General features: G+C 35.0%; 1 protein-coding gene across 5 annotated transcripts in view; it reads right to left on the minus strand.

The window, feature by feature from the left end:
- Window positions 1-17,819, minus strand: part of Stxbp4 (syntaxin binding protein 4) — a 166,123-nt gene that overhangs the window by 66,814 nt on the left and 81,490 nt on the right. For 3 of the 5 annotated variants that reach the window (XM_013149495.3, XM_003466829.5, XM_063251293.1), the window contains 4 exons: window positions 13,683-13,859; window positions 6,134-6,250; window positions 4,932-4,981; window positions 2,811-2,944 (listed from right to left, as the gene is read on the minus strand). In XM_013149495.3, coding sequence (XP_013004949.1) covers window positions 2,811-2,944; window positions 4,932-4,981; window positions 6,134-6,250; window positions 13,683-13,859 — 478 coding nt within the window. Of the gene's footprint in view, window positions 1-2,810; window positions 2,945-4,931; window positions 4,982-6,133; window positions 6,251-12,377; window positions 12,481-13,682; window positions 13,860-17,819 lie in introns of those variants that run through there. The other 2 variants (XM_063251296.1, XM_063251295.1) reach the window with 2 other exon arrangements.

Genomic DNA, 17,819 nt, shown 5'->3' on the forward strand with positions numbered 1-17,819 from the left:
TGGGCCACCCCCTAATCTTAGCATCATACCATGAATCAGTCTCAGATATCACTCCTTAATCCCATCATCATACACTCTTTAAGATTCAGCCACCTCCCCAAATTCCCACCATGAGGCTTTGAGGGGACATCTTTACATACGCCATAACAGACACACCTCTTTCTGTTCAATGAGCAACAGAACATGTTGGAAGTGAAGCTCAGGGATATATGAGGGGGGTATAAATATTATAGAGCCTCTGTCTTGCTAATTTAAATATATGTGCTAAAGCTTAACCATCACATAACAAATTTAACTACTTCATGGCCTCCACACTAGAGAGGCCACAGATACTTTGGTGCTACAGTTGATATCCCAAACTGAGCCCTCATCTGGATTTTTCACACAGCAGAGGAACAATCTCAGCAGACACCTGACTGTAATGAAATGACAAGGCTCTAAGAAGAACTGCCTACTCATCCCCATTTAACCAACAGGACCATAAACATTTAGCCATTAAGTTTTGGGGTTTTGGTTAAGTAGAAATGGTAGATCAAGTAGCTAATAAAGAGTATTATGTAGGAAGTTCAACTAAAACTCAAAACATGTTTTGTGTTAGGAAATGTCATAGGGATAGTTGCTTTATATAAATTATATTATTTAATATTCACAACAAATTTTCAGTAGTAATTATGTATTTTTATGCAATAGAAAAGGATATTTAAAATTACATTTGAAAGTTCTCTTCCAAGTTTTTTCATTCACAGAAGCTATTTCTTATATTATGACTGTAATGTCTTATTGACTCCTTAAGTATAGTAATTACATTTTGCTTAAAAATATAGTTTGCTTAAAAATATAGCTTAAAAATATAGTATCTTCAGGATATTATATTCATTTAATTGAAGACAACTTTATCTCTGTCTAAAATATCCCTATCTGTAGCTCTTCTTATCAATGGACCATTATTAGGTGATTCTTAGTCATTGTTCATTACCTAGAAGATCAACATCAAAGGTTCTTATTAAGTGTGCTATTACACCAAGGAACATTTTTGGAAGTTTGTGAGGCATTATCTATTGTCTATTGTTTGGGGGTATTTTTGGCACAAAGTGGAAGGGTAACAGAAATGCAGAACAGCCTATTACATGATGCATTAGATAGTTCTGTACAAAAAAGTTACGTTCTACATCCTTATATTAGTCAGCTTTCTGACTGGTAGGACCAAATGTCCAACAATCACAGATTAAAGGAGGAGAGGTTTAATGTCGCTCATGGATTCAGAGGCTTCAGTCCATGGCCAGGTGGCTCTGAGACACACATCATGGTAGAAGGGTATGGTAGAGCAAAGCTTCTTTTATGGTGGCCAAGGAGAGCATGGATCAGTGCGAGAGAGGAAGAGGCAAGAAGCCAGATACAGTATTGCAAATCATGTATCCATGACCCACCCAGATATACCCAGAAGTGTGCTCTACTTCCCCTTGGTGGCGCCTGTGTAAATCAAATTCACACAATTAACAATCACATTTCTGCATGATTTGTGTTGCTATAAAACCAAACTAAACCAAAATAAAACTGTTAATTGAGCCCAGAATATAACTTTACTTTCAGATAAATCCCCAATATTTTTGCATGATTTTCATATACATGAACTTTTCCAGCATTGTAACTACTAGGTAAACTGAGAGAAAATTATATTATTTTTTTGTTCAGAATTTAACAAGAGTTGTTCATAATTATGGACAATGACAATATTGATGTCAATGTGCTTACACTATTTAAATCAAAATTACAGTGTTCTTTCATAAGCCTATTTGTGGAGACTACAAGCATAGGCACAAGCATCTGAGAAACTACATCTTCTAATATTGCTGTAGTAAATAATTTACCTATTGAAAAATATATTGTTTTATTATAAAGCATCTTGGGTTAATTTTCCCCTAGAGTACAGTTAGGGCATGTTATTGATTTTTATAAATAACGGGTGTAATTAGGAAAATTACCTATACTTTTTTATTGCAGGGAAAAATGAAGGGTGTGTCAATGGTTATAAAGAGGGAATTAAAATACATTAAGAGCCAAAAGTACCTGGGAGATATCTTCCCAGGAAGGAAAGAGGGAAATGTCTAATCATGTTTTCTCGAAGGATTTCTGTCTGTTGGGATGCTGGAAGTCACTTAGAGCACTGTTCTGCTTCTCTTTGTAGTCTAATGTTGACTCTAGAGTATGTAACGACAGACCATATAGTGTCTAAGAACAAACGTCTTACGCTCTAGACGCTCGATGAGGAGTCCATGACTGGGCCACAGGTCTGAAACTAGGAATCTGATTCAGCTCTTCCACAGTGCTTTCATTAATAATCATGTTGACTGCGGAGATCTTTCCCTGGTCTTGCCTGATTGTGATCCAGCACTTACCACCCCAAAGGGTTCTACTTAACACATTGCTTCAGCAGTCAGCCTTTAACCTTTATTATATCTTGGGGTCTTTTTCTCAACTGGGCTGTACTTCATTCTTATTTTATGTGTTTGGTATAATTATAGCATTCCTCAATGTTTATTCTACCCTTCTAGTTTTCAGCACTGCTATGAATTTTTAAAAATATGCATTCCATCTCAATCAGGTGTCTTCAGTTAGAAGACGCTTGAATCCTAAGAATAAATCAAAGATTCTCCTCCTTCAGTTGGTGCACTAAGATTTTCACTGATTAGTTATTGGTTTTCTTTAGGCAAACCGACAAACAATGAAATTAATCTGAGAGAGTTGGAATTTTTTTCTGTTTTGTTAGATGAATCATGAAAAAAAGGAGAAAAAAAATCAAGAGAACTTACAATCCATATCAAGTGCGGCACGAACAGACTTAATGAGCTCCTTAGATTCCAGCACCAGGGCTGCTGAGATGTTTCGTCTGTTCCTTCCCAGTGGTGTGAGAGAGGTCTGAGAAGCTAGCATAGCTCTTCTTTCACTATGTGGGCAATGAAACAAACTTGAAAGTTGTTATATATGTCTCGCCTAAATCTGAATTTGTATGCAATACAATTTGTAAAATATTCTTTTCTATTTCTAGGAAAACTACAATCTTCATATTTATTTATTTATTAATTGATTGATTGATTGATTGAGACAAGGTCTCACTGTGTAGTTCAGGCTCTTCTTGAACTTACTATGTAGCCCAGGCTGGCCTGGAACTCGTGTGGATCCTCCTGCCCCAGCCTCCCACTACTGGGATTATAGGCACATACCTGTAGGCACGTACCTTTTTCCCATATAGGGAAAAAGTAACCGAAGGAATGTCTCCTTCCTAAATTATTCGCTGGGCTTATTTTGTAAATGTGTGTTTTGTTAATATGGCAACATCCTTGGTTTCTTTCATTGTGCTTTGTAGAGTATATACAAAGTTTGTGTTTAAGTATATAAACACAAATTTACTAGAGACATGCTCTATTACTTCTATTACTCTTATAAATTCAACATATACATTCATTCCTGAAATTATTTCTTAAACATTTCTTATTTGTTACCTCAGCTCTAAGCAGCCTAAAGCACTTACATCACTTAAAAAGACAAATATCATTTGAAATGAATACATTCTAACTAAAAACAAGGTTTTCCCTAAAAAGCCATTATATTAAAACTTATAGTTGAAAAGAGGAGATAAATTGATATTGATTATAAAATCATCAATTACAATCCACAGGCCCAAGCATAATGACATTAACTTACAAGGAGAATAAATTCTCAAATTAAAAAGACACAGACTTGACTTCAGTATCTGTATGGAAGATGTGGTACATTAAGAAACCTGACTCACATTTTGTTAGTGTTTAACTTTTCAAGATGTGAAGAAAAGTGGCTTAACAAAGCTTTTTAAAATTGGTCTCTTCCCAGTAGGCTGTTTACCGTAAAAGAGCAGGCCCAGGCTTTTAAATAGTTTTCTTAACATTGATTAAGTACCAAATTTCTTGTAATTAGGCAGGGAAAAACAAAAGCTTGGAGAGTGGTGATGGGGGACACACTTAACTCATGCAAGGGAAATATGACTATTTTGAGGTCTCCGCTGAAAACGGTAATTCATATAATTATATCATACGCAGAATGAATAACAAAAGTCAGATTCCATCATAAGAAATAAAACATTAAATTAAAATGAGCTTAAAAGTGAACAACTATAGACATTATTCTATTTTTAAAAAAGCTACATGGACATTTAATATATCTTTATCTATTTCTTTATTAAAATATTGCATTCACGGTAAAAGGTAGCTTTACTGTATTTCTGCAAGTGATATTGCTAGCATAAGACATTTAGAACCAATTGCAGTTATTACAAGATGAGGGGACAACTACTGAAATGTATAAATAGGAATGTCTCATTTGCATATGTCTTTCATCATGTATCAGAAGAACCATAAATTTGTGCTCCAAGGAAGAAACTTGGAACCTGAAACATTATGACTAATAAGGAAATCAAAGTGCATTGTCCACATATATTCCTTTTATTTGTATCTATTTAATTATGAAAATGAAAGAAATTGATAGCATCAATGTGTTTTACAAAATTCTGTTTGACGTAATAACTAATCTCCTGGATTGAGGCTGACCTTTAACTGTACACTTGTTATCACTGACAGTTACACACAGAATGATTAAAGAACTTCAAGGTAATCTCACCTTTATAGAATTTTTTACAAGACAGCATAAGTGATTTCTACTTCAATTTCAGAATACAAGTTTACAAAGATTGGTCATACATTTCCAGGAATTTCTTTTACAGTGATATGACCAAAACCAGTATGTCTTTATACTTTTCTTCAGACATTAAAGAATGCCATCCAATAATAATTGTGTAGCACCTTAAAACCATTTAAGAGACTCTTAGTATTTTGGTCACACTTTCTAGAGGGAAAATTTAATTAGTGGATATTTCCCAGAAAGTACTTAAATATTCTTACCTTAAATTTGACAAAGCGGCAGAATTACCAGAAAGTACTTCTTGAATAGTCTAGCAACAAACAAATTGGAGGAGATATGTAAATTTGACACTTTAAAAACATGTTTTCTTGCATAATTAATATTTATAAAGCCTTTCTTTTATTGAGTAAACAAATGTTTCAGTTAATAGGGAAATAGATTTTATTAACATGCAACTTTACTCCAAAATGTAATAGTTATAAAAACATTTCTAAGTATCAAATTTTTTTTTATGGTATCAGTCCTTTTAGGAAAGTACTCACTATGACATAGTATATATTTGGGATTGTGCTACTGTGTCTCAATGATCTCTCTTAACAATCTATATAATGTTAGCCAAACTTTTCATTCCTGAGGCCAGTCTAAACCTGACTATAGATCAGCATTGTTGTTTTGAGACCACAAAATGTATCTATGCCACCAAACTCTTCAATATTTATTACATCAGTTGCTTATTTCTTAAAAATTGACCTTAGTATCTATGGGGATTGATTTCAAATCCTGAAGAACAATAAAATCATAGACATTCAATCCTCATAAAAATAGCATAATACTGAATACCTATAAATGGATTATCTGCAAATAATCCATTTATATCCTCTTGTGCACTTGAAATCATTTCTAGATTATTATATAATACAATGTAAATACTATGTAAATAGTTGTTCTACTGTACCTCTACCCAATTAGCACAAGAATAAAATCTGCATGTGTTCTGTACAGAGGCAACCATTGCGCACCTAACTATTTAGCATTCAAATGAGTGATGTTCAAACATCAGTGCTGGGGAGGACTGAGAATCTGTGAAAGGGTGGGAGACTCCCTCTCACTTCATTTGTATGGATTCAGTGTAGTGCCTGGTGGTAAGAAATTAAAATTTTGCTTTTTGGAACTTCTTTGATGTTTTTTTCCTTTTTACATGCGGGGCATTGAATCCAGAGCTTTTGCACTGAGTGAAATTTTTGAGATAGAGTCTTGGTAAATTGCTATGATGTTCAGGCCAGCTCAAACTCATGATTCTTCTCCCTTGGCCTCCCAAGGTGGTAGGATCACCAGTGTACATCAGCATAACTGGCTACCTTTATGAATTTCTTGGTTTTGGAATATTCTGGATCAGTGGTTAGTTGAATTCAAGATATGGAATCCAAAGAGAGGGAGGGTCAAATGTAACAAAAAAGTTTACCTCTACAAAATGAAGAAGCTTTTCAGTGGATGCCTCAAATGTTTTTCGAGCAATTTCTGATTTCCGCAACTGGCAGTCAAGCACTGTGATTCTTTTTCTTAAATCCTGAACACTTTCCTAGAATAAGATATCAAAGCTGCATCTTACACATATCTTTAATTTACATCATGGCTTTCCATTTTCAGTTTTCACTAACATATTGAATATCACCATCTCATTTGTCTGCTCTCTTACTATCCGTCTCTTCTGATTTTGTCTGTGGGACATGCAGTGTATTTGAGTTAATCTGTGCAGGATACCGCAAGTTTTATGAGCTCTGTCTGCATGTGACTGTCAGCAGATGACAGAAACTCTTACCAGAGACACACAAGTAAAAACACTGGACACACACACTACACACACACACACACACACACACACATATAATATTATATGCATAATATATTATATAATATATAATGATATTATACTATGCTATGCATAGTGTAATATAAGATTGAGCTAGCAGAGAGATAAAGGAATTCTGTGAAGGCACAGGACTGCAATGCAGAGAACCCACTGGGGTGAGAGGATACTGAGGCATAATTTGCTTCGAGGGTGATGTGATGCTGAACCCTGGTGGCCCGCACTTTAGGGTTTCATCAGGCACAAAGAACAAGCAGCAGAACTTTAATGGGTGAACTAGGGGGAAAGAATCTTTGTAGAAATAAGCAGTGGCTTGTTTTTAACTCAACAAGTGAGAAGAATATGAGCCTCTCCTGAATAATTCCTAACCACAATCCTGTACTTATGTAGGTTTGGGACCTGACTCTGTATTACTCAGAGGGGCCTGAAAATTCATGATCTAAAATTTTAGTAAATTGCCTCTAACATACTGAAAACAAAAGCAAAACTCTTTTGGAGTGCTGTTTTCTCAATTCAGATGTCAAAGAATTCCCAAATATGTCAATGGAATATGACCTCACAATAAAAAAAATCACTAAACATATTAAAAAATAAGTGTTATGAATGAAAGTTGAAAGAAACAAATAGACTGTGCCTTGCATGGTGCAACACAACACAATCCCAACACATCAGGGGCCTGAGTCAGGAGAATCGCAAGTTTGGGCCTGGCCTGTATAATTTAGCTACCTAGACATTATCTTAAAAAAAAGAAAAGAAAAAAAAAAAAAGGCTGGAATATACACCTTATTGGGTAGGCCCTGGGTTCAATTCTCCAGTACCATACAAACCAAAACCACCACCACAACAAAAACACTACAGAATCAAGAGTTACAAAGACAGCAGGTATTAGAGCGATCAGATATACAATATAGAGCAATTATGTTTAATATTGTTATGGCTTATATAATGAAGCAACACATGCTCACAGCTGGAGCACTTAAGAGGTGGTTAGATCATGAGTGTGTGATGCTGAGATGAAGGCTGTTTGGTAACTAAACAGTTCTGGGTGTGGATAATGGAAGGCCCATCCTCGATGTGGGTGGTACCAATCAACAGGCCAGCAGCCCAGATGGAGCAGAAAGGGAAATGTGAAAGGCAGGCTGCCTGCTGCCTCTTGCCTGCCCTGCAGAAGACTGGTTTTCCTCTGCCATTCCATTCTGCCTTGAAGCCAGCTGACTATGACTTAAACATCTACAAACTGTGAGGTGAAATAAATCTTTCTTCCTTTAATTTTTGAGTGCTGGGTATTGTGACTCAAGTTAAGATAAATATCCTCTAAAAATTAATAAGGAGCACTTTGGATCTTATGACTCTTTCAATTTTTTATTCTTATTATTATTTTTTATACAAGGGAGATTATAATATTTATAAATGTGAATTTGATTTGTTATGCTTATGAGTATGTTCTCAAGTTGCCTCCATTTACCTTTAAAAGCCTCAAAATTATCCTTTTTATAGTTGAGTAGTATTCTATTGTATAAAAATACCATATCTTTTTTAAACCATTCTGTGGTTGATGGGCATTTGGATTGTTTCCAAGATTTGGCTATTACAAATTGTGCTGCTATAAACATGGGGGTACCTATATCCTATGGTATGATGTTTTCAATTCTTATGAAAAAGTACTCAGAAGGGGAATAGCTGATTGAATGAGACTTTTGATCCTAGTTATTTTAGGAATCTCCACAATGATTTTCACAGTGGCTGCACCAGTCTACACTCCCACCAACAGTGGAGAAGGGCTCCTTTTTCCCCATAGCCCCACCATTTGCTTTCAGTTGATTTGTTAATGGCAGTAATTCTTTCTAGAGGGAGATGGAATCTCAGTGTTGGTTTAATTTGCATTTCTCGAATGAGCAGTGATGTTGAGCATTGCTTCATGTATTCGTTTACCATTTATTTTTCTTCATCTGAGAAGTGTGTGTTGATCTCAGATGCCCATTTCTGTATTGGGAAAGAAAGTGCTCAAAAGGAAAGAACAACTGGGATAGGGGAAAGGAGAAAGGAAGAAAGGAACAGATTATATGTATGTAGGTATGCATATATAATTGTATGTATGTATATGTATGCAAGATAGATAACTACACTACCAATCTCTGTTCATAAAAAATGTTTATGCTGTTATTTATTGTTTGATCTTTTTTTAATGCCTAGATCTTGTAACTTGAACAACTACTTCTAAGACTACAATATGCAGTGTATTAACTAGTGTTAATTTCTCACTATTTTTTTTCAAATTCTGTATCTTTTCTATTCTTTTTTCTGTTTTGTTTTTTAAAATTAAAAAAAAAATTGGCTGGGGATTTAGCTCAGTGTCTCAAGTGCTTGCCTGGCAAGTGCAAGGTCATGAGTCTGATCGCCAGTGCTATTAAATAAATAAATAAATAAATAAAATTTTAAGAATTGAAAAGGAATTATGAGTATAGTAAAGGGAGAAGAAAGCTATGTAAATGGATCCAGGTGACATAAAAATGAAAGGAAACAATAAAAATGTAATCATAATTAAATTTAGAACTTTGATTTATGGGCTTACCATTTAATCAGAAACAGCTGAAAAGAGAATGAGTAAACTGGATGACATAGGGAGAGAAGCTTCTTTAGCTGAATAGAGAAAGATATAAATGGAGAAGAGGTCAGGAGAAAACACCTAGAAGATCTGTTATATATCTAATCTGAGTTACACAAGTGAAACTAGAAAGAATGAAGCAGGAGCCGGGCATGATGGCACATGCCTGTAATCCCAGCATTCAGGAAGCTGAGGCAGGAGGCTCACCATGAGTTCAAGGCCAGATTTGGCTACATAGTGAGTTCTAGGCCTGGCTGAACTACATAGGGAGCCCTTATCTCAACAAACAAAAAGACCACGAAAAACAAAAACAAAAAACCAAAGTAACACCTTAGGTTTTTCTAGAAATGGCAAAAGACACTGTTTCTAAGACTAGGATGCTCAAGGAATTCCTAATGTCATAAATCAAAAGAAATCAGCACATGATTCATTGAGGTTAAAATGCTCAATATGAAAGCAAAAGAGATCTGAAAATCAAATAGAAGGAAAGAGTTGCATACTAAAGATAAACTAACAGCCAACATTGCAGTCATGAAATAAAACAATGAGAGAATTTAAGACTTTCACATTCTCTATGTAGCCAAAATATGTTTCAAGAATAAGAGTTATAACAAGAGGTTTTACAGAGCCTGGTGTGGTGGCACATCCCTGTATTCCCAGCACTCGGGAGGCTGAAGTAGGAGGATTGCCACAAGTTTGAGGCCAGCCTGAACCTATAGTAAAACCCTGCCTTAAAAAAGACAAAGAAAAAAAAGAAGTTTTACAGACAAATGGAGAATTTATAAAACGTTTTTTTTGCTTGGGCATTTTAGTGACTTAATGAGACCCCATATTAAAATAAAAAAACAAATACAATAAAAAAGGCTTGGAATATTATCTTGATGCAAAAGCCATGGGCTCAATCCTCAGGACCATCACCTAAAACAAAATAAAATAATATGACATAGAAGCAAATAAAACATACAAAATAAGAGAGTTGTAATGAAGCTAGATGTTTTACTAAATAAAAAAGTATAAAAGGAAAAATTCTTCCAACTACCAATCAAAACTTACCAGGTGGTAGGAAACAACCCAGATACATATATACCATAAATATAATTAAAATATAAGGATACTTAAAAGTTTAAATAGATGAAAAATACATAAGATCAAAAGAAATCAACCTAAAGAAAGTTGTGTGACTATTTGAAATCAATCAAAAACAGGCAGTAAAAAGTAGATCGCTAAATAAGAGAGTCCTGAAATTTTCATAAAAGAAGATGACATAATTCCAAGCCTGAATGTATCTAAAAACATTACTTCAAAGTGCATAATGAAAAATTTTAAAAAGAAACCAAAAGGTAGAATTTTTTAACACAGGAACCAATGGCACAAGCAGACAAAGAAATGAATATAAGTAGAGGAAAAATAACCCCTGATGTGCCTTCTGATGGAGTACACAGAACGGGAATATCCAGCAACTGCAGAATTCTCTGCCTCAATTTGAGCTTCTGTAGTCACTAAGTAGTAGGCCATGAGGCAGACAAACATCAGCAGATTTTTGAGGAGTGTTTATTCTGTAAATTGCATTCTCTGGTCACAATGCAATTACCTTTTCATGCTACAATGGTACTCACAAATAAAGGTAGTTATGAATATGTAAATTTTGCCAAGTTAACTGATATATTTAGTGAAATTTCAGCAAAGCTTCCAATTTTTTCTTTTGATGGGCTTATTATATGTAAGTCTAAAGTAATTAAAAGAGAAAAAGGTCATATAGCCACAATATTAAAAAGAGACAGTATAACTAGATATCAAGATTCATTTTAAATGTATAGTAAAACAACATACTGTATTATTCACAGAGGTATATATATATGGACTACTGAAAGACCTGAGATCCACATACATATGAAACACGGACAGAGCATAGAGTTTGCTGATCAGCTAGGGGAAAAAGGAACTTTTTGGTAAATGGTGGTATGATGGTTATTCATGTGGAATTAGGAAATAATAAAAAAAAAAAGGTAGCCCCACTTTCTACACTGCCACAAAACCAACTGCAGAAAGGTTGAAACTTCAAAACTTTTGGAAGCAAAAATAAAAGAGATTCTTTACATCTCTGGTGATGAGAAAATAGATAAAAAGATACACATGGGGAAAAATGTTTTGAGCACAAAAAATGAAGAACTCCTATGCACTTCAGCACACAATGAAAATGAAGCCTTACATTTGGGATGGTAATTTTGTGATATATAACCTAATAAAAGATTAGTTAGTAACTAGAATCACTGACACACCTATATAAAAAAATAACCCAGTGGAAAAATGACCAAAAAGACACAAAATGACATTTCACAGAGAAACACAAATGCCTAAGTAATACACAAATATATGCTCAATTGAGCATTAAAGATTGGGGAACAAAGTCCAGGTTTATAGCAACAGGGTTATAAATTTCTCAGTCAGGGCCGACTTTAAATTAATAACCTGATGTCATTGAACATAGAGATGCATGCAATCACCCCCTGTCCCAGCCCATCACTGTCTCGATGTCATTACTACACAGGGAAAACTGACACTTCTTATACCTATCAGACTCATAAAAATTAAAAAGTCAAAGAAAACAAAGGGTTGGCAAAGTGTAGGGTAAATGGAACTTCTCACTCATTACTGATGGGAGTAGAGGCTGGCTTAAACACTCTCAAACATAAGTAGGCATTTCCTTGTAAAGTTGAACAATTATCCAACCTAGCAATTCGCCTGGCACGTAACCGTTACACACGTGGCGCAGGAAATAGGGACCAAAATGATTGTAGCAACAGGAATCATAGTAGAAGAGTACAGAAGTAACTAGACTGCCCACTGAATGCAGAATGAATAAAATACATTACAGTGATCTGTGCAGTTGTGTACAAAGAAGGAATTAAAAGACAGAACTAGGCACCAACTTCAAATAGATGGATTTAAAAACACAAAATATTGAGTAAAAAAAATGACAGAATGGTACATGTAGTATATTTGTATTTATATAAAATTGATAAAATAGACAAAACTAAACACTGTATTATTCAGGATATATATATATATATATATATATATATACACACACAAAACTAAACATCATTTTATACATATATATATATATATATATATATATGCATCTCTGAATAATACAGTGTTTGGTTTTGTATATGTGTGTGTGTGTGTATAAATTTTTTAATTAACAAGAAACAGAAAACATTAAAACCAAAAAAGTGGTTACCTCCAGGGACAAGTAACAGGAGAGGGACTTTGTGGATCTTCAAAGGTATTTTGCAATGATTTCTTAAATTAGAGGTGAATTTTTTAAAAAGACCTCAAACAAATAAGTAGATAAGAGAAAATTACAATGAATAATAAAAGCATGGTTATAAAAACAATCTGAAATTTAATGTTTTGATAATTCCTAAATGATCAAATTGCATAAATTCCTGTTTTCATAATCAGGCTAAAGTTGCATGAAACAGTCACATCTCATTTTTTGGAGTGTGAATTCTGGATCGAAAAATAACAAGTGCACGTGACAGTCCTGTGTTAATACTGCCTTGTGTGACTTCCCCTGTTTTGCTGTACTGTGAAAGGCAGACAGAACTTCAGCCTTCTTATGGAAATGGTTTTAGTAAACAGATGCAAGAAGTATGCTACATACTCTAAAGAGCTAAATAAAAAGTTTTAGACTCTTTTCCTAAATTTTGCTTTTGGAAAACTAGTTTTATTCTCAGTTGGCATATCTGCAGAATTCATTTCTTTTATATGCTTAATCAAACATTCATACATTATTCAGATTCACTTTATGTTCTCTTGACAGCTGAATGGTTTAGAGATACTCTCGTGTTTATAGTTGAACAACTCTATGAAGTTACATCTATTTCAATTGATTCATTTTCCTGTCTTCACTGAATTAAGAAAATATGTCTACTATAGTTGTTGGAAGCTATTCAATGAATATAGTATGCACAGTGTAAAAAAATCATATAAAATAATTTGCATAAAGAAAAGATTACATTGCCTTCTGAAAACCATTCAGTATTTTGCTATTGAAATTGAGAACCTTTTACTAGAGCTTACTTTAGTACACTCTACACCAAGAAAAAATTCATACTTGGTTTCTTCTTATTAATTATTTTGAGCTTTGGGCACAATTTTTTCCTAAAGTCCTCTAATCAAAGAACAAAACACACCCCTTCTTCCAGCAGTTAGTCAATTCAGAAACGAAGGTGAAAATCAATGCAATCAATTAAATGCTAAGTAGTTACAGGACTGAGTGCCTGAACTGGACCACACTGACCAATGACCCAGATAAATTTGGGGTGCCCTGCTTTTTGCTCCCGCAGTTCTCTGGATAAAGGGCAGGCTCACAACCTGCACATTACCTCCTCAGCACACATCATCCTATCAGTGAACGGAAGACAAAACACTGACCTAGTTTAGAAGTGCAGATGAAAAGAAAATGAAAACAGAATACATAACAACGGCCAGGAAACCATGGTAACGAGAGGAGAAGACTGTTTTGCTTACTTTATTTTGGTCAGAATGATCAGCGAGCTGAGCCTTCAGCTCCGACATCTCGGCCTCTAACAGACGGATCACTTCTTCGTAGTCCATTTCCATCCCGTGCGCCTGCCTCTGTGCAGCTTCCGCAAGATGAATCCGAGTTCGCAGAGCCCTCGTTTCTTCCACGACGGCTTTGGCTTCCTGAGGAGTTCAAAATTAGTGTCATTGAAAGGAGAACACACACTCAAAAGATAGGTCAGTGGTCCGCATAAAAATGCTATCACTGCAAAACAGCACGCCTGTCTTTCATTCTCCTCTTGAAATTAATCTTCATGTTACTTTAATATGTGGACTAGCTTGCCTGATCTTGCTTGTTTTTCTTTGTTGATTTCTTGGAAATACTTCAGTAGGGCATCTCTTAACTTCGCACACCTAATGTCTGGAAAATAAGCTAAGTTGTAGAGACTTTAAAAAAGAAAACAGAACTAGCTCAAAGATAAGCTACACGGAAACTCAAGCTGGTGGCAGGCTCAGGTCCCAGGAAGGTTCCTGAAGTTTCACTGGATGCTCCCCAGACTTTCAGAATGTTGTGGGGCTGCTTTGGGAACCAACCCAGGGGCCAGGGCTCACTCCTGGGCATGTCTGTTGTATATCACTTTTGGTTTAAAAAAAGTGGAATATAGCAGCAAAATATATAGCCAAATCTGTAGGAACCAATGGTCAAAAGACAGTTATGAAATACATATTGTGTCTGAAATACTCCATCTATCTTATTCGAGAAACATTCAGAGAAAGGCATCATTAAAATCTCATACATAAGTAGAGACTCAGAGAAGTTATATAACTCAAAGACACATGTCTACAGTATCGCTTGAATTTGAATCCAGTTCTGCTCGACTCTATTAATGTCCTCCTTTCGTCATTTTATCCTGCCTCTAACTGACAAAATAAAAACATCTTGCACACTAGCAATACTTTGCACCTTAGCAAGAGGTTCAGGTGGGCAAAACCACTTGCTGTCTCAAAATGTAACTCGCTTGCTGGGTGGGTGGTGCACACCTGTAATCCTAGTATTCAGGAGGCTGAGGCAGGAGGATTGCTGTGCATCTGAAGCAAATCTGGGATACAGAGTGAGTTCAAGAGAAGCCTGAACTGCATAGCAAGACCCTGTCTCAAAAACAAAACAAAACAAAGAAACTGGCTGCTGAGCCAAAGATAGTCTCGTAGGACACCAGTATAATTTAATATGGCAGTTATACTATAATCTATTTTTTCTTTATTTGATGCAGACATATCTCTCTTCTGCAGTGGAATTTTCTGCTCCAATTCCCATGGCTAATATTAAACTATAGCTATTTTAATTTTCTTGGAGCTGTTACAGGGCACTTGATTTTGTTTGAGCCTAAATACATTCGATGGACCAAGAAGCAAATGGATGTGCTCTTTATTCTTCTAGGTTTGACATTTCTATATCAATTTTTCTTTTATTAACTTTGCAAAAAAAGAAAATTTCATAACCAAATAAGAGAATAACAGCAATGAGTACACCGTGTATCATTATCTGCAAAGCAGTTACTCAGAGTTCAAGGGTTCAAGACACAGACAATAAACATTTTTACAAAGAAGAAACTCATTATTAGCACAAAACTTTCTTCTCAATGAACTAAGAGAGAATGGAAGTATAAGTGAAACAGACTGTCATTATTCTAAAATATTTTTTTTAAATGGAGAAATTGGGGGAACTATTTGAACTTCTCTCTGCTTTTCTCTCTGCTGTTCCATTTGGCTGTTTACTCATAAATTATATAGAGTTCCTGATATAAAAGGAATCGTGATTCTTTGGGTGTCTGATTTATTTCACTTAACGTTATGTTCTCAAGTTGTATGCATTTACTTACAAATGTCTCAAGTTTATCTTTCTTTACGGTAGAGTAGTACTCCACTGTGTATAAACAGTACATTTTTTATCCATTCATCTGTTGATGTATATACACAGTTTCCAAGATCTAGGTATTATAAATTGTGCTGCTAGAAAAAAAGCCATGCATATGTATCCCTTTAATATGATAAATTTGGGGGGGGACGTACTTAAATGTGAGATTGCTCAATCCAGTGGAATTCTATTTTTAGTTTTGTGAAGAACCTCCACATTGATATCCAAGGTGACTGCATTCTCACCAACAATGTAGAACGGTGTTTCCCCCATCCTCACCAGCACTTGTTATTACATTTTTTTTTATAATAGCCATGCTTTCTGAGTTAAGATGATATTTCAGCATAGCATACCTCTAATGGCCAGCAATATTGAACATTTTTTCACATTTTATTGGCCATCTTTATTTCTTCTTCTGAGAAGTATCTATGGTTTTCCTTTTTTTTTTTTTGATCGAGTCTTTTATTTTGGGTAATCTTTTTTTGAGATTTTTATACATTTTAGATGTTAGTCCTTTGAGGAGTAGCTGGCAGAAAATCACCCACATTCTGTAGGCTGTCTCTTCACTCTCTTGGTTGCTTCCTTTGGAGTACAGAAGCTTTTCAATTTAATAAGATTCCATTTATTGATTCTTTGTATTATTTCTTGACCATTGAAGTTCTGTTTAAAAAGTTTTTGCTTATGCTTTTATCTTCAAGAGTCATACCAATTTTATCTTCCAGAAGATTCAATGGTTTCTGTTTTAACATTTAAATCTTTGATCCATGTTGATACTAGTTTAGTAGACGAGGAATCATACTGATCTAGACTCGATCTTCTGTTTGTGAATATTCAAATTTCCCAGCATGATTTATGAAAGAGGCTAGCTTTCCTCCCGTCTATGCTTTGGCCCTTTTGTCACGGATCAAGTAGATGCATGTGTCAGTGGTTGGTTCTGCTTCCTCTGTTCTGTCCTGTCGATCCACGTACCTGTTTTTATGACAGTACAATGCAGTTTAAACCACCACAGCTTCATAGCAAAGCTTCCACACCTGGGATTGTGAAGTCATGGGCTTTGCTTTTGTTTTCCAGGATTATTTTTGGTATTCTGGGTCTAATCTTTTTCCATATGAATTTTAGGATTGTTTTCTCTAGATCTGTGAGACATGCCATTGGTGTTTTGGTTGTTGATTACATTAAGTCTGTTGATTAGGGAAGTACAGCCATTTTGTTTATACTGGGTCTATCTAACTTTGAACAAAAGATGTCTTTTTATTTTCTGATTTCCTTCCAATTTTCTTTTTCAGAATGATGTCATTTTCATTGTAGAGGTCCTGCACTATCTTTCTTAGGTTAATTGTCTTGTTCCACAAGACAAGCAAACATTTCTAGCACATTTTAACTTGCTAAGAGTGATGCCTTGCACTATGAGTACCACGTGATGCTGTCGCCACATGTTCACAACTGAGCCAGTGGTTCTCTCTCTCTCTCTCTTACTGAAGGATTATGGGAGATTGGCTGCCAACAGCAAGAGGTTACAGAGGGGTTCTCATCCGCGGAGGAGAAAAAGGTGGAGCAATCCCTTCGTTCAAATGAGGCTACGGAAATGTGGGAAACACTGCAAAGTTTTCTAGAAAAATATCATCTGAATAAGGCTGTAGCAGTGTGAGTGATGAACCTGTTTAATGACAATACAATGTCATATTTCTGTGAAATTTTCAAAAGTAAGTATCAAGCAACTATCATTGGCTAAATTTCTTATTAAATTTACACCAAAAGGAAAATTAAAATATTATGCTGAGCCAACAGATAGCGGTGATTCTATTAATGATAGTGAGAGTCCTCCTGCATGATGACTCTCCTCTCTTGTCTCCCTCACACCAGCCACAGAGGTTTTCAAAGGTAAGTAAGTGGAGGTTAATTTTATTATCCTGTTTTGTATTTTCTTTGTTATTCTGTGTCATATTACAGTATTTTTTGGGTTGTTGGACAAATCATCTGAGGTTCCATTATTTCTTATGGCGAAATTTGCTTGGATATACAAGTGCTTTGAATTATAAGCATGTTTTTGAAACAAATTATGCCTGCAGATCGAGGTATTATTTTATTTAATTTGCTTTGATGGTACTGTGAATGGTAGTTTTTCTAATCTCTTATTTAATAAATTCATTATTAGTATATAAGATTTGTGTTTATTTTCTATTTTACTACATTACTAAATTTGGTTATTAATTTTTGTAGCATTTTAG

Source organism: Cavia porcellus, unplaced genomic scaffold (genome assembly GCF_034190915.1).
Source record: "Cavia porcellus strain 051 isolate PalLab524CR breed Dunkin Hartley unplaced genomic scaffold, mCavPor4.1 scaffold_6, whole genome shotgun sequence".
Taxonomy (NCBI): domain Eukaryota; kingdom Metazoa; phylum Chordata; class Mammalia; order Rodentia; family Caviidae; genus Cavia; species Cavia porcellus.